We start from the raw sequence: 24,995 nt of genomic DNA, 5'->3' as shown, positions 1-24,995 counted from the left end.
CCCCATTGCATTTATTGTTGATTATGTCGACTAATCATTGCATCTCTACATTAATTTGCTAATTTCAGTTTAATATGACCAGCAACCACATCTGTCCCACTTCTGGGCAATCATTCCAAGTGGTATAAAAGCCACTAGTAAATGCCAGATATGGCCCAGGTTCACGTTGCTAATAGAGTCATGGTGGTTAGTATAGTCCTCACTGCAATTTAAAACTGCAATTTAAAACTTTCAACCATTCAATAGTAGTGACTTTGCACACAAATACTGTTATATCTCTATACGGTGCTATGCACTTACTGACTACAGCTCAAATTATGGTAAATGTTGCATATTTGCAGTATAAATTGCATTTAGTATACCTTGATATTTAAGCAATAGAACACGAGAGGGAGTGTGTTATCATGAATGACATCATTGCTGTGATTCGGTCGTGATGTAATTAGTGATAATACACAACCGCGAGTGTTCTATTGCTTTAATACAACAGTTTCTTTTTTTACAAAATGAATAAAGAAAATAAATCAAAGAACTTAATTAAGAATGAATATGCTTTAATATGGACTGTGCCTTCCGCCAAAAAGTAGTTCCACAACAACTGTAACAGAACTGAAACTTAACTACAAAACGATGTATGGTTTATACAGACTAACACCACGAAAGTTAGCTTGAAATCAAAATTGGGTATAAGTGAAGATGGTAACGTTAGGAGCGTGAAATAACGCTACTACTCTCCTCTCCTGCTCCGTGGAGTCGTCTTCAGGTGAACGCTGCGTATTTTTTAACATTTCTGCTTGTTTTGCTGGGTGGTGTTGGTTTTAGCTAGCCGGCTGCTTTAGCTCAGCATTAACTGGTTGGTTAGCATTCTGGCTGTCAGACGGCATTAGCCGAGCAATTTTCTCTCCCTTTTTTCCACAAAAGACGAGCCAGCGCTGTGGGCGACCGTGCCGTGGCTGTGCGCTAGCCTGTGCTAAGCTAACGCTGCCGCTGATGCAGTTGATGATTCTAAGCTGTCCTATGTGTATACGCCGTTACTCGGCAACGCGTCGGCGGAGTGATACAGGTTTAGTGTGAGAAGGCCGTGATGTTATCACAAATATCATCAAGGCTAGAACACTTCTCAACCAATCAGATTGTGAGGTCAGAACTAACTGTTGTATAATAGAAACTATATACTAAATATATTCTATTACATTCTAATGAGGTAAGAGCCCATAATAATTACTTACATGAGAAATACAACATGTCTCTACCTGCTTCTTGTTTCATGTCACTGTCAGCACCAATTTTCTTCCATATTTCAGCACCCGACACAATATTACACATTTACTTCTACATTGTGGGGCTACATTATTATTAACTTAAATATTAACTATAATCTTTAGATAATGTTACCTGTCATTGTTCAATAAGATTGCAAATTTCCAGATAAATTTCCAACTACGACTAAATCTTCTTAACACTCACTCAATCAACATGGAGGAAAACAAGCTTTGGCTGTTTTTAAACGCCGGGAGCTGTACAACCCTACCCTAAAAAAGTGTTGTCGGAACTCCAAGTGTTATCTCACTGCCTCTGCAGCAAATTTTTCCTTTGGAGCGATGTCTCAACAACTGGCTGCCTGACAGACAAATCTTTCAGAGTCTAGATGCCAAAAGAACTTTTACTCTTAAGAACATTACATACCTGAATACCATTCAACATGCTGGAGTACTCTGGAAAAGTAACAGACTTCTGGGACTATTTGTTTAAAATAGTTTTGTCCCCTGAAATGGCTGGTATGGTATGTTTCATTACTTCATAGAAACACATTTCAGCTATTAATGATGCTGAAATTATAACAAATATATGTTTTAGGCTTTTTAAGCGTAAGAATTTAACACATCTGCTTTGAAAGTTTTTTTTTACTGTCATAATATGGATTTAAATCTGAACTCTATCTCAGTATTTCAACAAAGAATATCGTATATTATACGCAGCCTATAAACCACATTGACTCAACAGCCTGTGAAAGCCAGCCAGTTACTTAACCTAGTTTACCCTCAGGAGGAAAAAGCAATCGGTCACAAATCACTCTCATCATCTGCATTATAAAAAAGCCGAATCTGCACAAGCGAGCGTCTGTTTTATATTAAAACTCTGTTCTAATCGGTGTTTTATTGAAAACAGTGAGCAGATTCAGGCGACACATAAATCAAAACAATAAAGCGAGCCTCGTGGTCTTGTTTTTGGTGCCGAAAAACTGCAAGTCCCACAAGCACCCGGGCGCCACGAGAGTTGACCAATAGGAGCGCAGGATGCCGTGTGACGACAGTACAGTTTGGTCTTCTTATGCGCGAACTGAGGAGGCATGGGATGAGAAATCGGCGCGAGCGGGTCTGAGAGAGAGGAGCTGAACCTGTGCTGTGAGGTGGGTGTGACTGTTATTGAGCTGCAGCTCTGTGGGATGATGGATTTGGCCGGTTTTAAATGCAGGAACAGGAATGTTTCTCCACAGCGGGAGCTGCTCGTTACGGGAGCTGAGTGTTTTGGGGGTTTATTCGGTGAAGGTGAGCCTTGAGAAGGAGGGGGGTCTCACCGTGGCGGGGTCTCTTTATGTCTGCTGCTGTGAGCTCTCAGCGTGCAGTGCTTTGTCTGGATGGAGTAAAGCAGTAAAATCCTGTTGCTTTTGTTGTTTTCTGCAGGTAGTTATTTTCGCTCTCTTGTTAAAGTTACCTGCTTTTGTTGTGAATGGCTGGTTATCTACTAACTAATGGCAATTTACAGGCGACGCCAGACATGTTGGGTTTATATTTAGCCTTGTTTATTTATTTTTCCAACTGAAAGGTTTACTACTGTATTAGTTGGGAGGGTAGCATTAGCTAGGTTAGCTAACCTAGGTATTAGCTGGTTAACTATTCTAACTAGTTAACATAGCTAGCTAGCGTTAGTTAACCATATCTATTTTTCTGCATGGAGCTTATTATTGTTTTATTTATTTTAAACGCAGTAGTTGGACGCAACGCCTATTAGAATATAACGTTACAATAAGTTAAATCTTTTTTTAAAGTCTCCGCATGTTTTTATTTTCCATTTACCTTTAACGCTACTTTACTTTTTCCCTCTCAGTTCGTAGTTTATTTATTTTTATTTATTATTTAAGTTATTTTTTTGGCTTATTTTTTTCCCTTATTCAGTTTGTTATTCTTATTTGCTTAGGTTACGTTACTATTTTTTTTCCATCTTATTGCGATTTAAGGAATTTAAAATGTTTTAATAGTTATTTATTTCGGTGGGATTTGTTGGAAACTTCCAGAAAGGCACCTTGCTGCTGTTGTGTCTATTGTTTCTGAATCTGGCTCCTGAGTTGACTTGTTCGGTCCACCTTAAATCCTGCAGCGGTTTGCTGCATGCATGGGCACGTAGCTACAGGTTTCACCCCTGCAAAAATTTAAGGTGGCACGGAAACGCGTTGTTTTAGTTAACTATATTAACTTTAGCTTAAGGTAACTCGGATGAACAGTCATTTTAGCCTGGTAGCTACAGTGGTAAAGGAGCTGTAACATAAATACGGTTCCAGCTATAAATTAGTATAAATTACTATGAGATTTTCTTATTTAGTGTCTGAACTTCATTGTTAACGTGAGCTGACCTACCTTGGTGTTTGTGAACAAGCATGGCTTTCACCACAGGGATGGAGGATGATAACTAGGCGGAGCTGTGTGCTCGGTACCGCCTGTCTGCCTTTGTTTGCCCATAGAGACTGCTTTGTCTTGGGCTGCTTGTGTTTCATATGTCTCGCTTGTTGAGCTGCTTTGCAGGGTCAGTTTGTGTTTGATTTAAATTTGCATTGCATTTAAATAAACTTTTAAATAAATAATACAAATATTTAATGGTGACACTACTTATCCTTTTTTGTGTGTGTTGACGTTGGTGACGAAGAAATTTGCTGTTGGGGAAAATAGATTTTCATGTTAAAATCAGGTGCATAAATTTTACATAAAAATGCTTTCAAATCTGAAAGTGATTTGGATTTTTTTTTTTTTAAATACATATAAACAGCCATTTTCACATCTGTGTTCAAAACAAATGTAACATTAAGGTCATACAGACGTGGAGAAAACCTTTTTATAAAGTACAATTCAACTTTATTTATTATTTTTTATTTATTTATTTATTTATACGATAAAAATACAACCCCTCAGTCTACAGCAGTTTAAAGCTGGTTTGAGGCGGGTAAACAGCTCGCGCCTTTTTGCCCCTGCGGATGTGGAGGTACAGCCCCAAATCTCACCTCTGTTTTCGCGCCAAACTTCAGAGCCTGTTTTGGGGGCGGGGCCAGAGCTGACAGTAGCGCCGCCCCCTTACACCCCCCTCACCCCGGAGCTGATGTTCCTGTACTGTAAACAAGTTTCCTCCATGCCCTGCTGCGCAGCTCCACTGAGCTTTATTATGCCTGTTCTGAAGCGAATGCATCTTTTTCAGCTATTAATTAATCAAAACAAAGTTGCACGCGTTCTGCAAGTTCGTGCAGTACTTAAAACAAATACCTTTCTCTATACCTTTCTTAAACTGCTGATAGGTTACTACTGCTGCTTCTCTACATGAATCCTGTACATCCATGGTCTTAGTAGTTTTCATTCACCCACTGTAATGTTGTTTTTCTTCTTTCAGACAAGAGTCCCAACTCTGCCCTCATCTGAGACAATGGCTTCCCCTAGTGGTAAGATTTCTAAATGACTTTTTTTTTTTTTAATCTTACTCGCACACAGCTGGGCATATCCCTATATTATAACATTTTTATATTTAAATCAGTCATTTTAATTTCACTAAGTGTAGTGTAGTTAATTATTCCAGCATTTAAAAAATTAAAATGATTAATGAATGCATAATTCAAAAATGTTCATGTTTTGGATTTTGATTATTGCCTTACTGTCAATCAAAATTTGACATTTTTTTTTTATTTTTTTTTTTTTGCACTGCATGGCGCACTTAAAATGCAATTTACAATCTGGTGTGTCTTGGTATGTATGCATTTTACCAGTCAGATTGTAAGGAGCAGTAAAGCCACTCCGCCAAGGAATGTAGTTTGCTGCTAACCTCAGCTAATCGCTAGCTCTTTTGCTGCTTCCTGTGTGCTTACTATGTTAAAACAAGCGTTGTGGGACGAACTGCTAGCTGATGGCGCCCTGGCTTACCAGATCACTCAGGGCGGCATTAGCCACTAAACGCCACCCAGCGGCAGACCTGCTGAATTAAAAGGGAAAAAATGGCGAAACCCCTTGGGTCACTTCCTTACTAGTGCCACATAACATGCCTTACAATTTAGTGTGCCTATGAAAATAGATTATTATTGATTATTGCCAGGAGAGAGTGCACTGGCTCAACAGTCTGTGAAGACCAGCCAGTTACATAACCTAACTCTTGCACTCTCTGTTTTGAACTAAAGTCTCAAGCTGTTTTCTTCTTTGCACCTCTCAGAAATCAAGGTGAAAGAGCTGGACAAGCGAGCTTCCGGCCAGGCATTTGAAGTCATCCTGGCTGACCCTGCCCCAGATGCCAAAAGCGAGTTCCCTCTCTCTCCCCCAAAGAAAAAGGATCTGTCATTGGAGGAGATCCAGAGGAAACTAGAGGCAGCTGAGGAAAGGCGCAAGGTGTGTCTTGGTTTGTTCAATGTTTCAGGAATATGTTTGCATTGGTTCAGTCAGTGTTTTGTCCATGTCTTTACCCCTCTCTCTCTGCCTCTGTACTGAACAATTAACCAGAATAGAGCACCTTTGACATATCTGTTGCCTAAATATGTAATTTATATTTCCTGTAACTTTGTGATGTACTGTTGTTACTCTTTCTACTTTGTATAAAAAAAAAAGTAACTTTTAAACTGAGGTGACTATCTTATGTCAGCTGTGTTCTGTGTTATGGACTGTCATGATGATTACAAGGACCACCAAGGGTCTCATGTACTAAAACTAAACTAAGTACTAAGGTCAGAACTGCTTCTCCATTTATAATCTGGTAGTCTATGAATTTAATCGGCACTTTTCTGTTAAATACTAAAGGGTGGAAGTCTGTGGATTAAAGATTTTATCCTTGTGCGATACATTTTACCCACACTCTTGTCACTGCAGAGGTGCTATTGGCTAGAAACATGTTTTATTGGTGCATGAATTCACCTCTAAATGCCTGAAAAGGAAACTTGATATTTAATGAAGTGTTAATTCACTCTCTTCCAGTCCCATGAAGCTGAGGTTCTAAAGCACCTAGCTGAGAAGCGTGAGCATGAAAAGGAGGTGCTGCAGAAAGCTGCTGAGGAGAATAATAACTTCAGCAAAATGGCAGAAGAAAAGCTTAATCAGAAAATGGAAGCCAACAAAGAGAACCGCACAGCATTAATGGCCGCGATGAACGAAAAATTTAAAGAGAAGGTAGGGAACATTTGTGACTTGATCTCTAATTTCTGAATATAATGCATCTCCTTTTTTTTTTTTTGTAAATAAATTGCTCTCTCTGTAGGATATTTTGTGGTGGCAGCCTTAGTTTGTTACTATACCTTATGATTTTTATCTTTCTTGTTTTAGGATAAGAAGCTGGAAGAGGTACGAAAGAACAAGGAGTCCAAAGAACAAACCGGTGACGAAGCAAATTGAACTGTACAATTTCTTTTTCCTTTTTTAAAATCCAAAGATTATTTTTTGTTTTTGTTACTTTGATGGCCAGTATTTACGTTCAGCCTCCCCTTCCTTTCTCCTCTCTTTGAAGAAAATGGGAATTTCTGGATCCAATTTGGGTTTTGTTTTTCATGCAGCTTTTTGAATGCATTGCAGTGGTTTTACATGTGACTTCACTGTGACTCTTAGTCGAAGCTTCATTTATTTGAATGCTTAGCCTCGTTAATGCAGCTGTATATTAGCATTTGCCTTTGACACATCTATTCATGTATGTTGCACCCTTGAATTGTATGTTTTGTAAAGCCAGCCTGTTTTTAGCACTGTTTGTAGCTGCTGGTTTGTCCCAGGGGCTGCTATAGGTTCTCGATCACTGGTGTTCAGTGTAGGTCACTCGGTTCCAGAAACTGCTAATCCCTGCTTTATTGTTCTTTTTAGATAATCATTTTGTCTTTAGCACTTTTCCCTCTTTCTTGCTCCTGCTGCCGTTTTACTTCTTGAAGTTTCTTGAAGATGGGCATAGGTCAGTTTCTCATTAGCACAAAGTTGTTCAATGCAGATGAGGGGATCCATCCTGGCTTGAAAGCAAAATACTCTGCTCTACATGTGGAATGCAAAAAAAGCAATACATTTTGGTGACTTGATGTATTAGTAAATAAACGAAATGCAACAAGTAGCCTGTTTCTTTCCAATTTTTATTCTATTATCTCTACAGTAACTTAAAATGAAATTGTAGTACAAGCTTGTAATGGACAAAATGTATCGTGACTCTATTCCATGTCTGGCACTTGCCATGGTACAAGTGGTCAATGTTTGTCTCCTTCAGATAGTCCCATTTTATTAGCATCTTTTCTTTACAGGTGTGTATTCGTCCGGGTTTATTAGCTAAATGCAATCAAAGTGTGTACAGGAGAAGTAAACAAAAAAATATTTAGTGGAAGTCTAAAAATTGTTGCTTTTCTGTTGGTCCAATGTTTGACAATCTTAAACTTATTGTCCAAAACTGGAAACCAAAAAAAATGTAATGATTCATCATACCTTTTAGAGCAAGGGTTCTTAACCTGCGAGGAAGATGCTTTTCTGTGTACGTGACTGGGGAGTTTTAAACTTGTTAGTGCAGTTTAGAGGTCAATAAACAATACCCAGCTTTGACCAACGATGAGGCAGAATCACACCGCAAAATATTAGGAATGCTAAAATATATTTTAAAATGTTCATTTTTTTTCCACTATATATGTACTGTATGCCACTCATGAAAAATACTGGTACTTCTGAACAATTTAAGAAGGCGTCCTCTAGGCCTGGTTATGTCCAACGCTAATAACACGATATATTTCTTAATTTTAGTTAATGCAATTTAATTTAGATACTGATATGAACTAGAAGTCTTTATCTACAAACCTTTACAAAAAATAAAAGTTTAAGAGTTTATGTAGTGCTTTCTGTAATGAATGTCAGTTAATGAGTGATTTACTGAAATATGGTTAGAAATTATGGGAGGGTAATATGAAACTACATTAACACTTTTTCAGGGCAGTTTGTTCTGGGTAAACTTTTTATATAATTAACCCATAAAAGCCCAGACCCATTTCTGAATATTGAAGCAAAGTTAAACTTTTAATCAAAACATTTTTTGATTGTAAATATAGTAAGGTTAAAATCCTGATGTAACACAAAACACTATTTCTTATTTTTTTCATTTGTTAAATAATGTAAAACATTTAATTAAAGCATTTGCATTTGAATGGTTAAATGGTTGGAACAGAACTGTAGAAGCACAAATACAGTTTTATGCTTGTCATGAAGAAAATGACCATAAAACATTGAAATTAGACATTAATCTATAGTTATGTGGTAATTTTCATAGTACTCTTTTTTTGAGTGTGCCTCTAAAAAATCTCCATGTGAAAGACCATATGCAGTTCAATGACTCAACCTCCACTGCAGTAAACTGTTTTAGCAAGTTTAACAATTATTTTTTATCTTGCTCACAATCAGGTGTTTTCAATCAGGCACTGAAAGCACCTGTAGATGTGAACAAAACCATAACGAGCAGCCCTTAAGCAGATATAAAAGGACTTTAAAAGGAATACAGTTAATTACTAGGAGATAATGGAAATATCATGTCACCACTAATTCTACCATGGCTTGGTTGCAGAAGAAGGCCTGGAAGATTCTGGATTCATATTGTTGTAATTTAATTTGCATTTGTCTATTATACAAGTCCTTATATGATACGACTGATCTTAAACACTTTACTGCAGTGGGGGTTGACTCATTTTAAACACAACTGTACCCCTAATACTTCCCCCCCCCCCACCCCTCCAGCCTAACAAGTTTCGGGACACCCTACCCCCAGCGTGCAGTGCAAAACAGAGGGGTGAAAAGGGCTTAGGCCTAAATCAAAGTTAAACACAGTATATCAGTGTTGTCACTATAAATTATACATTTTCAAACACCTTTTTATGAGTGGGATTCCATTTTTCAACAAACAGATACCAGAAAAGATCTAATAATTAATCTGTAACCAAACACACTGTCTCTCTACCTCTACCTCTACCTCTCCCTACCATTTCTGATATTTTAACACTGAAAACTGTTCTTGGGAAACTGTACCCTGGCTTTTATGGAGCATTCTGATTTCAAAATGTTTGTCTCCCTCTTGTGGTCAAAGGTTGCTTTTATAGTTGATTTTATTTTGTCATAGGCTGAAAAAATTCCATCATGACAAGAGCAGTATTTAAGTACAGAAAAGAAAGACTTTTTTAAAACAGCCATGTGCAAAGGTAAATATATGCCAAGCCTAAATATCTGTTTATATCCAATATTTCCAGCTCCAAAGCATATGAAGTGCTGAAAAAATGCTAATTAAAAATGATTTTGCATTAAATCCTATCATGCATTGACATGCATAGAGTTTGACCACATCTGACTCTCATTGTAAGCAAATTAATTTTGCAATAACTTTAAAAATAATAATAAAATGCTTGTCAGCTAAGCATATTTTACATATGGACCTGCCCTGTCCTAAAGAGTGCAATAGTGGAAAGTAAAAATATGGAGATGGCAACATGGGCACCCTCTTATTCAATTCATACATTTCTCATTACCTATTGGTGGTACTCTTACCTATTGGTGGTACTTATACAGTGTATATATATATATACGATAATATTTCACTCATATAAGTAACTTGTATTAGTCTGCAGCCTCTTAAAGTAGTTCAGGCAGATTTTTAACTATTCTATGTTAGTTGTATTTAGCTCTGGTCTCACATAATTTAGTAGGGCTGCAACAGTTACTTATTTGTCGACTCCAAATGTTCATTATCGACTCATTGTTAATTTGCAGCACTACAGAAAGTACTGGGGACACTCACATTAAACACAATTTACACTCAACTCAACTCAAATCTTACTAAATATCAGCAATTTTTACATTTAATGGGCAATGTTCTAGACATTTGAAGGGCATTTAAATCCCTTTTTCACCTGTTTCTGATTATTTGAAGCGAAGACAGAGAAGGAAGCTAGAAACAGGAGCCATAGCCACAGCCAGCAGGAAAGCATCTAAATAAAAATGTGTTTTGCATTATAACCAACACTGTTATTGACATTCCATCGATTTATCTGTTTTTATATTGTGTAGCAAAACATATGTAAAGCTGCTATGACACTATTGTCCACTCTAACTAAATTGGTTCTGATTGAAGAAGTGGCTTTTACATCTGTTACCTAAATAAGCTGTGCATTTTTATAGACATGTGGAAGATTAAAAACTAAGATTTAAGGATTTAAAAAAGAGACTTTTATACAACAATTTTTGTATATGTAATCTTAGTTTGAACGTGTCTGTGGTTTACTGTATGTTCTCGCTCTGTCCTGTAAGAGGCAGAAAAGTTTGCACAGGAGCCTATGAACACTTCTTGGGGGGAACAGCTTGAATACCACTTTGCAGAGCAGCACTATTTCTGGAGAGCCCAGGGGTCTTCTCTTCTCAGAGTTAAAAATGACTTATTCTGATGTATTTCAAAGAGGTTGATATTGTAATGTTGTATTTTTTTGTCCATGCTGAACAATGACCAAAGGCACACATTCGGTAGTTTATACAACATTTTACTGATATGATATATTTAACAACATGTCCACCACAATGTAGCCTGAAAAGGTTCTCATGCCAAATGGCCTGCCTCAGGACCCGGAAGAGCTTCTTGAAAAAAGTCTGGTCTGGGCAGTGCCGAACTCATGGTTTAATCTGTGTCATCCAATGCCGACAAGTGCTTCCCTCTACTGCAGAGGTGCATTATAGTTCAGTGATAGGCAAGGGCATGATTATATCTAGATTATGTTAGGCAGTATGGTGTAATGTACAGTACCCTGTTTGGACACACCTTCTTATTCAATGTTTTCATTTTTGTATTTTTTTTCTACATTGTTATGGCGTCATTTTACTGCCAAATTTGCTCGCGTGTAAAATACAGGTGTGCTCTCACGGATTTTATTTGCCCACGTGTAAAATATAGGTGGGCTCACACAAATTTACCATGCTCTCTCACAGATTAACTCTCCTCTTGTACGAATCTGCGCGCGCGTTCTCTTATATATCATGCTAGTATGCTGCTAGCTGTTCTTAATGTTTCGAGAGCGTGCGCTCGCGCTCAACTTCTATGAAACGCCAAAAGGCCCAAAAAACGCCTGGACCAGACGCCTTTTATCGAAAAGAACGGCGTAAAATACGGCGTTCTGTGTGGGTTTTGTTATGTACCCCCGTAGTGTTACTAAGTAAACATTATTACTCAACACACGGAGCACGGAGGACAACGTCTTCTTGGATCACCCCTTTGTTTATTGAACTCCCCCCCCCCCGAGCTAACATTACATTCAGAATCCCCGTGCCCTAGTGGCAATCTGCCCTCTAGTGGTAAGTATAGGTAGGGCCTCTCTAGGTTCATACATAACATATCTCCTCCCCACTAAGATTCATTGTCAATAACACCAACAAAACAAAATAACAAGTCTTCTGAAACTTTTAGCATATTCCCCTTAAACTACAAAAGATTACATTAACAAAGAAAAAGACGAATATAAATATTACGGCCTATAACCACAACAGAGTTCCAACACTCAACCATTAAACAACACTCTGCAAAAGCAAACATTTTTTTTTTTTTTTATATTTAAAGTTCACTAATCTCTGTACCGCACTGGGGGTCGTGTGATCCTCACAGGATTTCGCCGTACAGTCCCTGTTGTCTCTGAATGACCTGTGCGTGTCATTTCTGTAGACTGTGGTGTCTCGGGTGGTGTATGTGTTGTGTGTGTAATTGTCTCTGTATCCTCCATCTGGTGAGACGTACTTGGATCAAATGTGGCACCAGGCGTGGTTGTCTGTGGTAGTGACAGAGGACAACTCACAGTCTCCGGTGGTTCTGACTCGGGCCGAGTCAGCATCTGGTCCACATGACGCTTCCAGACCCCTTGTGTTCCCACATTTACCTTGTAGGACACTGGTCCAGTCTTCTCGATCACCCCAGCTGGCATCCACTTATCCTTCCCCCTCCTATAATCACGCACAAACACCGGCTCACCAACTGCAAACTGTCTCTGCTTGGAGTGTAGCTGGCGTCTTTGCTGCTGAGCCTCCTACGACTGGCGCACTGCGCCAGCCACACTGGGTTTCAAGAAATCCAAACGAGAACGCAGCTTGCGCCCGACGAAGAGCATAGCAGGACTTTCTCTGGTAGTCGCATGAGGGGTGTTGCGATAGGTCAGGAGGAACGCATCCAGACGCTGTTGCACTGGTGTAATTCCTCTGGAAGATTTCAGAGCGTGCTTGAAAGTTTGCACAAAGCGCTCGGCCAAACCATTGGAGGCAGGGTGGTACGGTGCCGAGCGAATGTGTTTGACTCCATTGACTTTCAGAAACGTGCTGAATTCCTCAGAGCAGAATTGAGGGCCGTTGTCGCTTACAAGGCTGTGTGGAATGCCATAGCAACTAAAAAGTCCCCTAAGTACTTGGATGGTTTTGCTGGACGTGGTGCTATCCATGATGTGTACCTCAGGCCATTTGGAGTGTGCGTCCACTACGACCAGGTACATGTTCCCTTCAAATGGACCGGCAAAGTCCACATGTATCCGTTCCCAGGGACTGGATGGCCACATCCACGGGTGTAGGGGTGCTAGGCCAGGGTCTTTCTGCACTCGTTGACATGAGTGGCATGACTTTGCTTGGTGTTCGATCTGAGAGTCGATGCCGGGCCACCAAACATAGCTGCGAGCTAAGCTCTTCATCCTCACTACACCTGGGTGTGCTGAGTGCAGCTCTGTCAGCACCCGGTGCCGCAGTTACAATCACTCTCAAACCCCACATGAGGCATCCGTGCTGCACAGTGAGCTCATTGCGGCGCTGGAGGTAAGGTGACAACTCGTCTCCCGCATCCTTTGCAATGGGAAAACGGCCAGTGGTGACCATTTCCATGACAAGGGACAAAATGGCGTCAGACATGGTATGACGCTTGATCTCAGTGCTGCTGACTGGCAAAATGTCCAACTGTGACGTATAGAACACCTCCACTGCACCTTGTTTCTTACTGGGGACCTGAGGGAGCGGTAACCTCGACAGTCCATCAGCGTTGGCATGTTGGGCCCCTTTCCTGTACTCGATGGTGTAATTATGAGCAGAGAGCAGGAGCGCCCAGCGTTGCATGCGAGCTGCAGCTATGGATGGTGTGCTTTTCACTGGACTGAGGATGGTGGTGAGCGGGCGATGATCAGTGAGCAGAGTGAACGTATTTCCATAGAGATACTGGTGGAACTTACGTACTCCAAAGACGATCGCCAACGCCTCCCTCTCGATCTGCGCGTAATTTTGCTCTGCTTTGCTGAGCGTTCTGGATGCATAGGCGATGGGTTTCTCTTCACCACCCGGCAAGACATGAGAGAGTACCGCTCCGACCCCATAGGGTGAGGCATCGCAAGCCAGGCGGAGAGGCAGCTCAGGGTTGTAGTGTGTGAGCACCTCTTGTGTTACCAGGAGTGCTTTGGCTTTCTGGAATGCTAATGCACATACTGACGTCCACTGCCATTTTCTTTCTTTGTTCAGCAGTTCGTTCAACGGCTTAAGCACAGTGGCCAGGTCAGGGATGAAGCGTCCATAGTAGTTAAGCATTCCTAGGAAAGATCGCAGTTGACTCACATTGTCTGGTGCAGGTGCGTCCATGACGGCGCGTACCTTCTCCGGTGACTTGTGGAGCCCAGCAGCGTCGATGATGTGGCCCAGGTATTCCACAGACTCCTGAAAGAAGAGACATTTCTCTTGCTTGAGGTGCAGTCCGTATTCCTCTAGCCTACCAAGTACTGCATCCAGAGCTTTCAGGTGTGTCTGCTCGTCAGGACCACTGACAAGTATGTCGTCCAGGTAGCAGTGAGTGTGTGGCAGCCCGAGGAGTACCTGGTCCATGGCCTTCTGGAACAAGGCGGGCGATGACGCTACCCCAAACGGCAAGCGATTGAAACAAAAAAGTCCTTTCTGTGTTGAGATGGTCAGCAACTTCTTGGAGCTCTCTTCTACTTCCATCTGCAGATACGCATTGGAAAGATCCAGCTTACTGAAGTGTTGACCTCCAGCGAGGGAAGCAAACAAGTCCTCAATACGTGGAATTGGGTACTTGTCGATGCAGAGGGCTGGGTTGAGGGTGACTTTGAAGTCCCCGCAGAGCCTCACGGTGCCGTCCTTCTTGTTCACAGGCACCACTGGCGTTGCCCAGTCACTATGCTCCACAGGTGAGATGACGCCAAGCTCTGTGAGGCGTTTCAGCTCGGCTTCCACTCGCGGTCGGAGAGCATATGGCACGTTACGTGGTGGGCAGAATTTGGGGACACTGCTTGGTCTGAGAGTGAGCCGGGCTTTCACTCCCTTCATGGTGCCTAACTGATCAGAGAAAATAGCAGCGTGTCTCTTTAACACGGTCTCTAAGCTGTCTGTCTGTGTGAGCCCAATTACATGTACAGTCTTTAAGTCTCTCCAATCCATTTGAATGGCTCTCAGCCACTCCCTGCCAAACAATGGTGGAGCATCCACCTTCACCACATACAGTGGCAAAACAGCCTGTTGCTTGTTCAATGCCACTTGCACTTTAATGACTCCTTCTGCTGCCAAAACCTCTCCTGTGTATGTCTTTAGCATGATCTCAGTAGGTTGCAGAGGAACTTTGTGCAGCTTTCGTTTATACAGTTCAAAAGGAATCAATGACACTGCTGCCCCGGTATCCAATTCCATCTCCATTTCCATTCCATTGACTTTTGGCACTACTGATATGCGTATATTTTTAACATATTAGAGAGACACTTCTGTAAAAACAATTAAAACATCCCTAAAAAGGGGCTATAGCGACGTTCCTGTGTATAGACACCTATTCACGGTTTGCGGATGTCTTATCAAGTCTTGTCATTTATTTGCCCTAAAAAAAGGCCTTCAAATCTTACTGTAAATCCATTGAATTTAACATTGTTGTTGTGTACTTTTTGCAATTTTCATATTTTCATAATTTTGTCTCTGGTGGTCTTAAAAATCATTTATTTGCACAAACAGGGGCAAAGCAGCCTGGCATTGATTATATATATATATATATATATATATATATATTTTTTTATTATTATTATTCTTATTAATTCTATTTTCTTACTCAATGTTGTCAGTCCCTTTTAAATTGTAAATGCTCGGCTACACTGGAAATGATGTACTCCCGAGAGGAAAAAAAAGGTTTATTGATTGAATGATTGAATGATCGGTAAGTTGAGCTATCCAGTGATTGAGAGTGTTCTTCGTGGAGTATAAATTTAGCCGTCATCCTTCTCTCTACCACCACCTCCGTGTCCTTGAATATTCAGCTGTCGGGGTGTTTTTTTAAAGTGTTTTTTGGTTTATCACTGTATATCATAAACATTTACGTTTCCTTACATTTTATGATTACTAACACTCCTGTTATTTAGATCCTTCAAATAATATAAATACTGATACAGTACCTGGCCAAATATTTAAGAGCTAATAAACCAAGAAACTCTTGTAATATAGCAGAATGACCCTATTCGCTACCATTTACCAAACGTATAGCCTAAAAAGAAACACACTATTAATTAATAAAATTCATGCAAGGGGCGTCCCTACTACTATTAATTTTATTTAAAATACATTGAACAGCATAAATATTAGACTAATAAAAGGCATGAGCACCAGCGGGAATGTCTGAAGAAGGTATATTGTAAATTTGTATTTAAAAACTGAAGAGCTCTGGTTCAGGAGCTCGGATCTGCAGTGCATTGCTTTAGACTGAGTCTCTCTGTAAGAGCATTGGCTGAACAGAGTTTAAATGTATTGGCTTTCAAAACTGGAAGGTGGAGCTCATTATCTTATTATTAAACGCCGCTTTTTAAGAGAGAGACACTAAAAGGCCGCTTTTTACGCCGTCTCATTGCACTGAGACAGCGCTCTGTAAGGGTCGAAAAACGCCGTGGGAAACGGCGTTTTCTGTGCTTTTAGCGGCGTTTTTAACGCCGTCGTGAAATCGTACGGCGTATATTACGGCGTCTTGAAATCATACGGCGTATATTACGGCGTAAAACCCACACAGAACGCCGTATTTTACGCCGTTCTTTTCGATAAAAGGCGTCTGGTCCAGGCGTTTTTTGGGCCTTTTGGCGTTCCATAAACTTCCCCCTGTGTGCTCGCGGAGCGTTCCCCGCTCGAGCGCGGAGCTTTTCACTGCAACAAAGCTGCCAAAAGTCTCCAGCCAATCTGACGTGGCAACAGGATTTGACCAATTAAATTCCTAATGCCGCGTGCTCTGCATTCCCATTGGTTGAAAAAAACTGCAATGAAATCCCCTGCCATCCTGCCCCCGTAACTTCTACTGTAACGTGATTTTTAAATCATTTTAAGCAAGGATATTATAATGTATTATTCCAGAGCAACATATTTCAGCTATTAATGTAAAATGTCTTGTAGTTTATATTTAAGACATATATGTGCAGTCTAAGATCTCCTAAAAATAATAATAATAAAAATACAAACTATTATTAATATCCTTGCTTCAAATTATTTAAAAATCAACGTTTACTTTATAAATTCCAAATTAAATTAAATAAAATGCTTTCTTGTGTTGTTTTTACTATTACATTATCAGCTCAGAGCTAGATAACAGATGCAGTGAAAAGCTCCGCGCTCGAGCAGGGACCTCTCTGCGATCACACAGGGGGAAGTTGAGCGCGAGCGCACACTTTTGAAACATTAAGAACAGCCAGATAGAACGCGAGGGTGATATATCCGTGAGCGCGTGCGCAGATTCGTACAAGAGGAGAGTTCATCTGAGAGAGAGCATGGTAAATTTGTGTGAGCACACCTATATTTTACACGCGAGCAAATTAAATCCGTGAGCGTTGCATGAAATAGGCTCTTGCATTCAAAAACTTCGCTCTCGACTTTTGGCCGTAAAATGACGCCATACATTGTAAATGAATAATGAAGTCATCCAGACTATGAAGGAACACACAAGGAATCATGTAGTAACTTAAAACTATTAAACAAACCAAAAATACTCTGAGAAGCATTTAGGTGCTCTTATCTGAGGTGCTGTAAACTTGCAGTTTCTGAGGCTGGTAAATTTGACTGGCATCATGCCAAATTACTTATTCTGATGTATTTTAAAGAGTTTATATTGTTTTATTGTATTATGGCAAGCCTGAACACTGAACAATTTTTGGTCCATTTTGAGCCGATTTTTCATTCGTGCAACTTTTTTGGGGATTGCGTAGTATATGAGGGGTAATGAGAAGTGATTAAGTCAATCAGCAATCAGATTAAAATCACACTTGAAAAGTAAAAATAATTTAAGAATAAAATTATAGCGCAAAGTGTATCACTTTTTGTTTGCGCTGCCGCATTTAAAAAATGTGTATAATAGTTTGTATGTCTGATTTGAATCTTAATGATCCTCTTTCTTCTAATACAGTGGTATTAAAAATGTTGGGCACCCCTGATCAATTTCATGATTTTCCTTTATAAATCATTGGTTATTCAGAACAGCTATTTCAGTTAAATATATCATATAGCAGAAGAACACAGTGATATTTGAGAAGTGAAATTAGATTTATAGGATTTACAGAAAGTGTGTAATAATTCTTTAAACAAAATTTGGCAGGTGCATAAATTTGGGCACCCCAGCAGAAAAATTACATTAATATTATTAGATCTTAGATCTCAGCCTCTTAAGACTTCCTATAGCTCCCAATGAGAGTCTGGCTTCTGGTTAAAGGTATTTTGGATAATTCTTCTTCTTTACAAAACATCTCCAGCTCAGTCATACCACTGTATGACACTCTTACCCCTCTTGGGAACTCTACTTTTTTTTTTTTTACAGGCTATAAGATCATCTAAGTCTCTATCCTCTCTATCACTGACATCTAGATGACACGCTGCGTTTGCAAAGTCATCAGCATTGTGGATGACCCCACCGTACTGCACTGTCCTGTCTGTTAAATTGTTTCTTGTCTTCTGTATTTATTGTAGTGTTATAGTTCTATGTATTTGTTTCACTTTTGCACTTTATGTTGTCTATTTTATTGTTGTTCCATGTTGCACAATGGAATTTCATTGCACTGTGTACCTGTACTCAGATGTAATGACAAAAAAGCCACTTGACTCTTGACTTTTTTGACTCTTGATTTGTTTTAAAGGGGGGGGTATGGGGTGGCTGGGATCGTTCGGTGCTCAGCACCCCTAAAACTCTGATCCTAGACTCCCCCTCTGCTCACATTCTCAGGTGAGCATCTCCCCACTTTTGGATTCTTCTACTTTGTGATGATGTCAGTAGGCCTGGCCCATCACCAGTGCATTCTGGGACATTATTATGGACATTGTGCATTATTAATTAATTGTAAAAAGTAAATAATTATCCTACCTGACAACTTTCTTCAGGAGCTCTGTCATAGGTGATCAAAGGGGCCTCGTTTCACTAGTAGGGAGGGGGTGAGACTGCTGCTCTGTGAAAACCTTTGGGGAAAAAGGGCAGTGTTATAAGAAGGAAGGTGTGTTGATACTTACCTGCAAAGTGCACTATTTTGAAAGACATGTCTGTAAAGAAAACTGATATCAGTAGCAGTAGTATATGTATTAAGTGTTATTGTCATTGTACAGGGGTTGGACAATGAAACTGAAACACCTGCCATTTTAGTGTGGGAGGTTTCATGGTTAAATTGGAGCAGCCTGGTGGCCAATCTTCATTAATTGCACATTGCACCAGTAAGAGCAGAGTGTGAAGGTTCAATTAGCAGGGTAAGAGCACAGTTTTGCTCAAAATATTGCAATGCACAACATTATGGGTGACATACCAGAGTTCAAAAGAGGACAAATTGTTGGTGCACGTCTTGCCGGCGCATCTGTGACCAAGACAGCAAGTCTTTGTGATGTATCAAGAGCCACGGTATCCAGGGTAATGTCAGCATACCACCAAGAAGGACCAAACACATCCAACAGGATTAACTGTGGACGCTGTAAGAGGAAGCTGTCTGAAAGGGATGTTCGGGTTCTAACCCGCATTGTATCCAAAAAACATAAAACCGCGGCTGATCAAATCACGGCAGAATTCAATGTGCACCTCAACTCTCCTGTTTCCACCAGAACTGTCCATCGGAACAATAATGCATTGTGGTCTAAAACCAGGTGTTTCAGTTTCATTGTCCAACCCCTGTATGGGTTAGTGTTTATGTATTATTGGGAGGGGCTACAGCATTAAAAGAAGGGAGGACCCTTCACTGGCTGATGTTAAGTCAGATAGCCGTCATTACTTTTATACCTTAAAGTTTCTTTTAGTTTTTGTACAGTTTTTCTTAATGTTTTTTTTTTGCGTGCTGTGAACTAAAAAAAAAAAATAAAAATCACTGGGGATTTTGCACACAGACATGTTTGTCTCTCTCTTAGCCTTACACTCATCCACACATAAACCCAGCAGCAGTAACATTCACATACATCTTCTTTTTCTTTTACGTTGCAATTCCAGATACATGTGTTGTGTATGTATGTACAGTCGTATCAGAGCATCGTGCCGTACAGTGTGAGAACATCAATAGTGAGCTGCAAACTTTTAAACACTGTTATTTAGTACAATTTGAGCTGGAGCTGAGAAAATCGATTGAAAACATCGTACAGTGTGTGCCCAGCTTTGGAATGATTGGCAGGTAGTTTGTTCTCAAAGCAAATGTGTCCAGTTTTTTCTCTTTATGTCAGCTTTTTCTTTTGTAAGGTCTTATTTTCTGAATGTTACAACTTTAGTTTTTTTTCAGTGATCAAGTTTGCTGAATGTTCCTTGAACCTTGAACATAAAAAAACGGGTAACACTTTATAATACTGTTCCATAGTTAATAGGTAACTAAGCAGGAACTAAGCAGTAACTAATTAATAGTGCTGCATTAACACCTAAATATTTTCTATTAACTACCAGGGAGTACTGAATAATTACTCAGTAGATAGTACTGAACTAATGATTATAGTAGTTCACTATTAACTCCACAATAATTACTGAGACTTACATATCTCTCGGAGAACTACTTACTAATTATGTCTTCTTTATAATAACTACTTATTAATTACTGCTCAAATCAACATTAACTACTGAAAACCCTTACATGCCACCTGGGGAACTATAGATCTAAATCAGGCATATTTGAGTTAAATGCATAATAATTGAAAGCATTTTTGTATTAAGCAAGTGACACCATTTGTAGTAGTGGTAACCTTAATTACCTTATTATCCTCAGTTCCTTCCAAATATTAGAAACATATAGTAAAATACTACAGTGTGTATTACTCTGCTTAACCATCATTTTTGGAAGAAAAAAACAACATTATAACGTAATATTATTGCATAGAAGACATTGATTAAAGTTCTCCAGAAGGCATCTAAGACTCTAAGAATGACTGTGAGACAGTAATAATGTAACAATCATTGCTTTATTATTAGGTATCAGCCTTATAAAAGTGCATCTTCAGCCTTTGCAGTCTCACAGAGATTTATTTCACTGCGCATTATTGGGGTAATTACGGTAATTTCACAGCGGACGCAGCTCTCCTGGTCCTTCGTGTAAATTCTCTGCTGTGCGCTGCTGCTGCTGCTGGAGGAGGATTAAGAGAAACTCTGCTGCTTTCATATTTCTGTATTTGATTGAAAATAAACTAGTAATCAAGATATTGAGATCTTTTCCAGCTGATTTTACCCCCGGATCAGAGGAGGACTCTTTGTGGGTTGTTAAACAGTTTTAGGATGTGTGTTAGCTAGCTAAGTTAGCTAAGTTGTGTGTGTAGTTAGCGTTAGCCAGCTAAGTTAGCTAGGTTATGTGTGTGTTAGTTAACTGGCTAAGTTAGCTAGGTTATGTGTGTGTAGTTAGTGTTAACCAGCTAAGTTAGCTAGGTTATGTGTGTGTGTTAGTTAACTGGCTAAGTTAGCTAGGTTATGTGTGTGTTAGTTAACTGGCTAAGTTAGCTAGGTTATATGTGTGTTAGTTAGCTAGTTTAAATGTGTGTTAGTTAGCTAGGTTATGTGTGTGTTAGTTAACTGGCTAAGTTAGCTAGGTTATGTGTGTGTGTTAGTTAACTGGCTAAGTTAGCTAGGTTATGTGTGTGTTAGTTAACTGGCTAAGTTAACTAGGTTATGTGTGTGTTAGTTAGCTAGTTTAAATGTGTGTTAGTTAGCTAGGTTATGTGTGTTCGTTTGCTAGCTAAGTTAACTTTTATGTGTGGGTTAGTTAGCTAGGTTATATGTGTGTTAGTTAGCAAGCTAAGTTAGCTAGGGGAAATGTGTGTGTGTTAGTTAACTAGGTTAAATGTGTGTGTGTTAGTTAACTAGGTTAAATGTGTGTGTGTTAGTAAGCTAGGTTAAATGTGTGTTATTATTATTATTATTATTATTATTATTATTATTAATGTATATTTCCCTTTATAATACTGTGACATGATCTGCCGTAACTCCTAAAGAAGAACACAGTAACTCCTCAGTAATTAGTAATTAGTTAACATGTTTCTCACTTTATAATACTGTGGTATGATTTACAGTAACTCCTAAAGAAGAACACAGTAACTCCTCAGTAATTAGTAATTAGTTAACATGTTTCTCACTTTATAATACTGTGGTATGATCTGCAGTAACTCCTAAAGAAGAACACAGTAACTCCTCAGTAATTAGTAATTAGTTAACATGTTTCTCACTTTATAATACTGTGGTATGATCTGCAGTAACTCCTAAAGAAGAACACAGTAACTCCTCAGTCATTAGTAATTAGTTACCATGTTTCTCACTTTATAATACTGTGGTATGATCTGCAGTAACTCCTAAAGAAGAACACAGTAACTCCTCAGTCATTAGTAATTAGTTACCATGTTTCTCACTTTATAATACTGTGGTATGATTTACAGTAACTCCTAAAGAAGAACACAGTAACTCCTCAGTCATTAGTAATTAGTTACCATGTTTCTCACTTTATAATACTGTGGTATGATTTACAGTAACTCCTAAAGAAGAACACAGTAACTCCTCAGTAATTAGTAATTAGTTAACATGTTTCTCACTTTATAATACTGTGGTGTGATTTGCAGTAACTCCTAAAGAAGAACACAGTAACCCCTCAGTAATTAGTAATGGGTTACCATGTGCTGCTGTTAACTCCCGAAAAAAGAAGACAGGGACCCCTTATTAATTATCTATGAAGAACACAGGGACACCTAGTCCGTTATCTAACACAAATATTTATTCATTTAAACATGATTTCCTCCAGAATAAGGATGTAGGACACAGCCTACAGTAAAGCTGTATGTGAGCCATCACTTCTACTGAGCACATCTCCAGGAGGACTGAAGAAGAGCACAGGTTTAGAATAAACACCTGTAACACACTGACAGAATATTACAAAAATGGGGGTTAAGAAGACTACTGCACATTTCAGTGTGTCTAACATTTGGAAGATATTGAGCATACTAAGGTAAGTAAGGTTAATATATGATAAGTGGTGTCACTGACTTTAATATCACCACTGATAGAATAACCTGCAGCAGCAGATAAACACACTGATAGAGGCTAGCGGTCCAGCGCTGTGGAATTACCGTAATTACCCTAATAATGCGCACTAAAAAACTGTGAGACTGCAAGGCTGAAGATGAACGTTTATAAGGTTGGTGCTTAAAATTAAAGCAGTGACCATTAAAACAAAATTGAGTACAGTCAGTCTTAGAGTCTTAGATGCCTTCTGGAGAACATAAATAATGTCTACTATGTAATAATATTAAGTTATAAAGTTTAAGCAGATTACAACACACTGTAGTATTTTACTATATGTTGCTAATATTTGGAAGATAATGATGATAATAAGGTAATTAATGTCACTACTACTACAAATGGTGTCACTGGCTTCAAATATGCCTTTAATATCACCACTGATCAAATAATTGTTTGTGTAGACTGATTTAGATCTATAGTTCCCCAGGTGGCATGTAAGGGTTTTCAGTAGTTAATGTTGATTTGAGCAGTAATTAATAAGTAGTCATTATAAAGAAGACATCATTAGTAAGTAGTTCTCTGAGAGATATGTAAGTCTCAGTAATTATTGTGGAGTTAATAGTGAACTACTATAATCATTAGTTCAGTACTATCTACTGAGTAATTATTCAGTACTCCCTGGTAGTTAATAGAAAATATTTAGGTGTTAATGCAGCACTATTAATTAGTTACTGCTTAGTTCCTGCTTAGTTACCTATTAACTATGGAACAGTATTATAAAGTGTTACCAAAAAACGTGTTTTAAATGTTCTGTTCATTCTGGTAAGTAATGAGGACCTAATTTTAAGGTTATAAAAATTATTTTGCACGATTTGCAATTGAATGATGCGCTACAGATCACTAAAATAGTTCCCGTTTCCAAGACAAGTTTACTAGACATTCTGAGAATGTCTTAACATAACAACATGATAATGTTTATAATATAACAATATTGATAATGATATAATGCTAATGCTTTTTATCTTTTCTTTATCTTTATCTAATAACACATATATTTAACTATTCAAAACATGTACTGGTCAATCTCAGGCAACTTCACAATTTTTTTTTACAAGGTTTCTAAGCCGAAGATGATTACAAAACTCATGTGATATTTAAAAAGCACGTTTTCACTTATTCTTTAGATTTTCCCTCAAGACCCCTTTATTTATAATTTATAAGATCCCTTTATTTCATACAAATGGTTGACTGCGTGTTCAAATTATTGATATTCATGACAAAAAAAAAATCACTCCTGTTAATGGCATGCATTCCTGTTACTCGAACTCACTCCTGTTACTGGAACGCACTCCTGTTACTGGCACTCATTCCTGTTACTGGAACTCACTCCTGTTACTGGAACGCACTCCTGTTACTGGCACTCATTCCTTTTACTTTTTTATGTTTTGAGTAACAGGAATAAAAGTAACAGGAATGAGTTTTTAGCATAGAATTAGCGAAAACGTCAAAAATAGCTAATAGCATGAGGACACTGAACATATTTGAGTGATTTTGACCTCCTCAGTCATAGTTACAAAAAGATCAAATATATAGAAAAACAAATGAGGGAACCTAATTTTGGTCTTCTCATGATCTTCAGAAGAACCAACTGATGTCACTTCCTGTTGTAGATGTGACTTGTAGTAGAATGTTCAGCTGTTTTAGATGGGGTACTGTGTTACAGTAACAGGACTGAGTAAAACCCAGGGACATAACTTAGTTAAACATTATGGATTGGTTATAATATATATATATATATATATGTATATATATATATACTTTTTTATAGCATAGATGGGATTTGGAGTCACACAACAATGCAAAAAAAAAAATACATCTCTGAAGGATTTTAATAACTATATTGGGGACAGGTAACAAATGCTATTTCTTTAGTTTTTTAAGTAGTTTTTATTTATGATTTTAATTACATATCTTACTTTTGCAATTAGGTCAATTTAGAAGACACTATGCTTAATAATAAAATGTATTTTAAAGTTATTTTATGTGCACATTTATACATGTAATTTCCTAGAGACAGAAATGGCACCCATTCAGCAGAATATGCCACTTACAGTCGATATCTTAGCCACAGAAGTATCTTACATATAAAAAGTTATTATGCCAAATATACTTATGCTCTTAATACACTGATTAAATATATCTTTGGTGCACTTACAGCAGAGGGGAAGCATTGTGCCAGACACACAGTTCTGGCACATGGGGGCAGCATTGCATAAGCTACCTGTACATGAAGGCCATTTGAAAGCAGTTCTTCT

General features: G+C 38.7%; 1 protein-coding gene and 1 pseudogene across 1 annotated transcript; one reads left to right on the top strand and one right to left on the bottom strand.

Moving 5' to 3' along the window:
* Window positions 1–2,282: 2,282 nt before the first annotated feature.
* Window positions 2,283–7,320, top strand: stmn1a (stathmin 1a). The gene is made up of 5 exons (XM_007233585.4): window positions 2,283–2,410; window positions 4,654–4,702; window positions 5,461–5,633; window positions 6,213–6,404; window positions 6,558–7,320. Exons 2-5 carry the CDS (start codon window positions 4,687–4,689, stop codon window positions 6,624–6,626), a joined length of 450 nt encoding a protein of 149 aa, XP_007233647.3. The 5' UTR covers window positions 2,283–2,410; window positions 4,654–4,686; the 3' UTR covers window positions 6,627–7,320.
* A 4,538-nt stretch (window positions 7,321–11,858) lies between these two features.
* LOC111195550 (uncharacterized protein K02A2.6-like) lies at window positions 11,859–14,946 on the bottom strand (annotated as a pseudogene).
* Window positions 14,947–24,995: the final 10,049 nt, after the last annotated feature.

The sequence above is a fragment of the Astyanax mexicanus genome, chromosome 3, assembly GCF_023375975.1.
Source record: "Astyanax mexicanus isolate ESR-SI-001 chromosome 3, AstMex3_surface, whole genome shotgun sequence".
Classification (NCBI taxonomy): Eukaryota; Metazoa; Chordata; class Actinopteri; order Characiformes; family Acestrorhamphidae; genus Astyanax; species Astyanax mexicanus.
Note: the sequence above shows the minus strand (reverse complement) of the source record. Positions and strands in the feature narration are given on the sequence as shown.

Bases quoted from the DNA above. Each gene is read 5' to 3' on its own strand.
- stmn1a (XM_007233585.4), top strand. The intron at 5,634-6,212 runs GTGTGTCTTGGT...ACTCTCTTCCAG, and splicing joins CAGCTGAGGAAAGGCGCAAG to TCCCATGAAGCTGAGGTTCT. The intron at 6,405-6,557 runs GTAGGGAACATT...TTCTTGTTTTAG, and splicing joins ACGAAAAATTTAAAGAGAAG to GATAAGAAGCTGGAAGAGGT.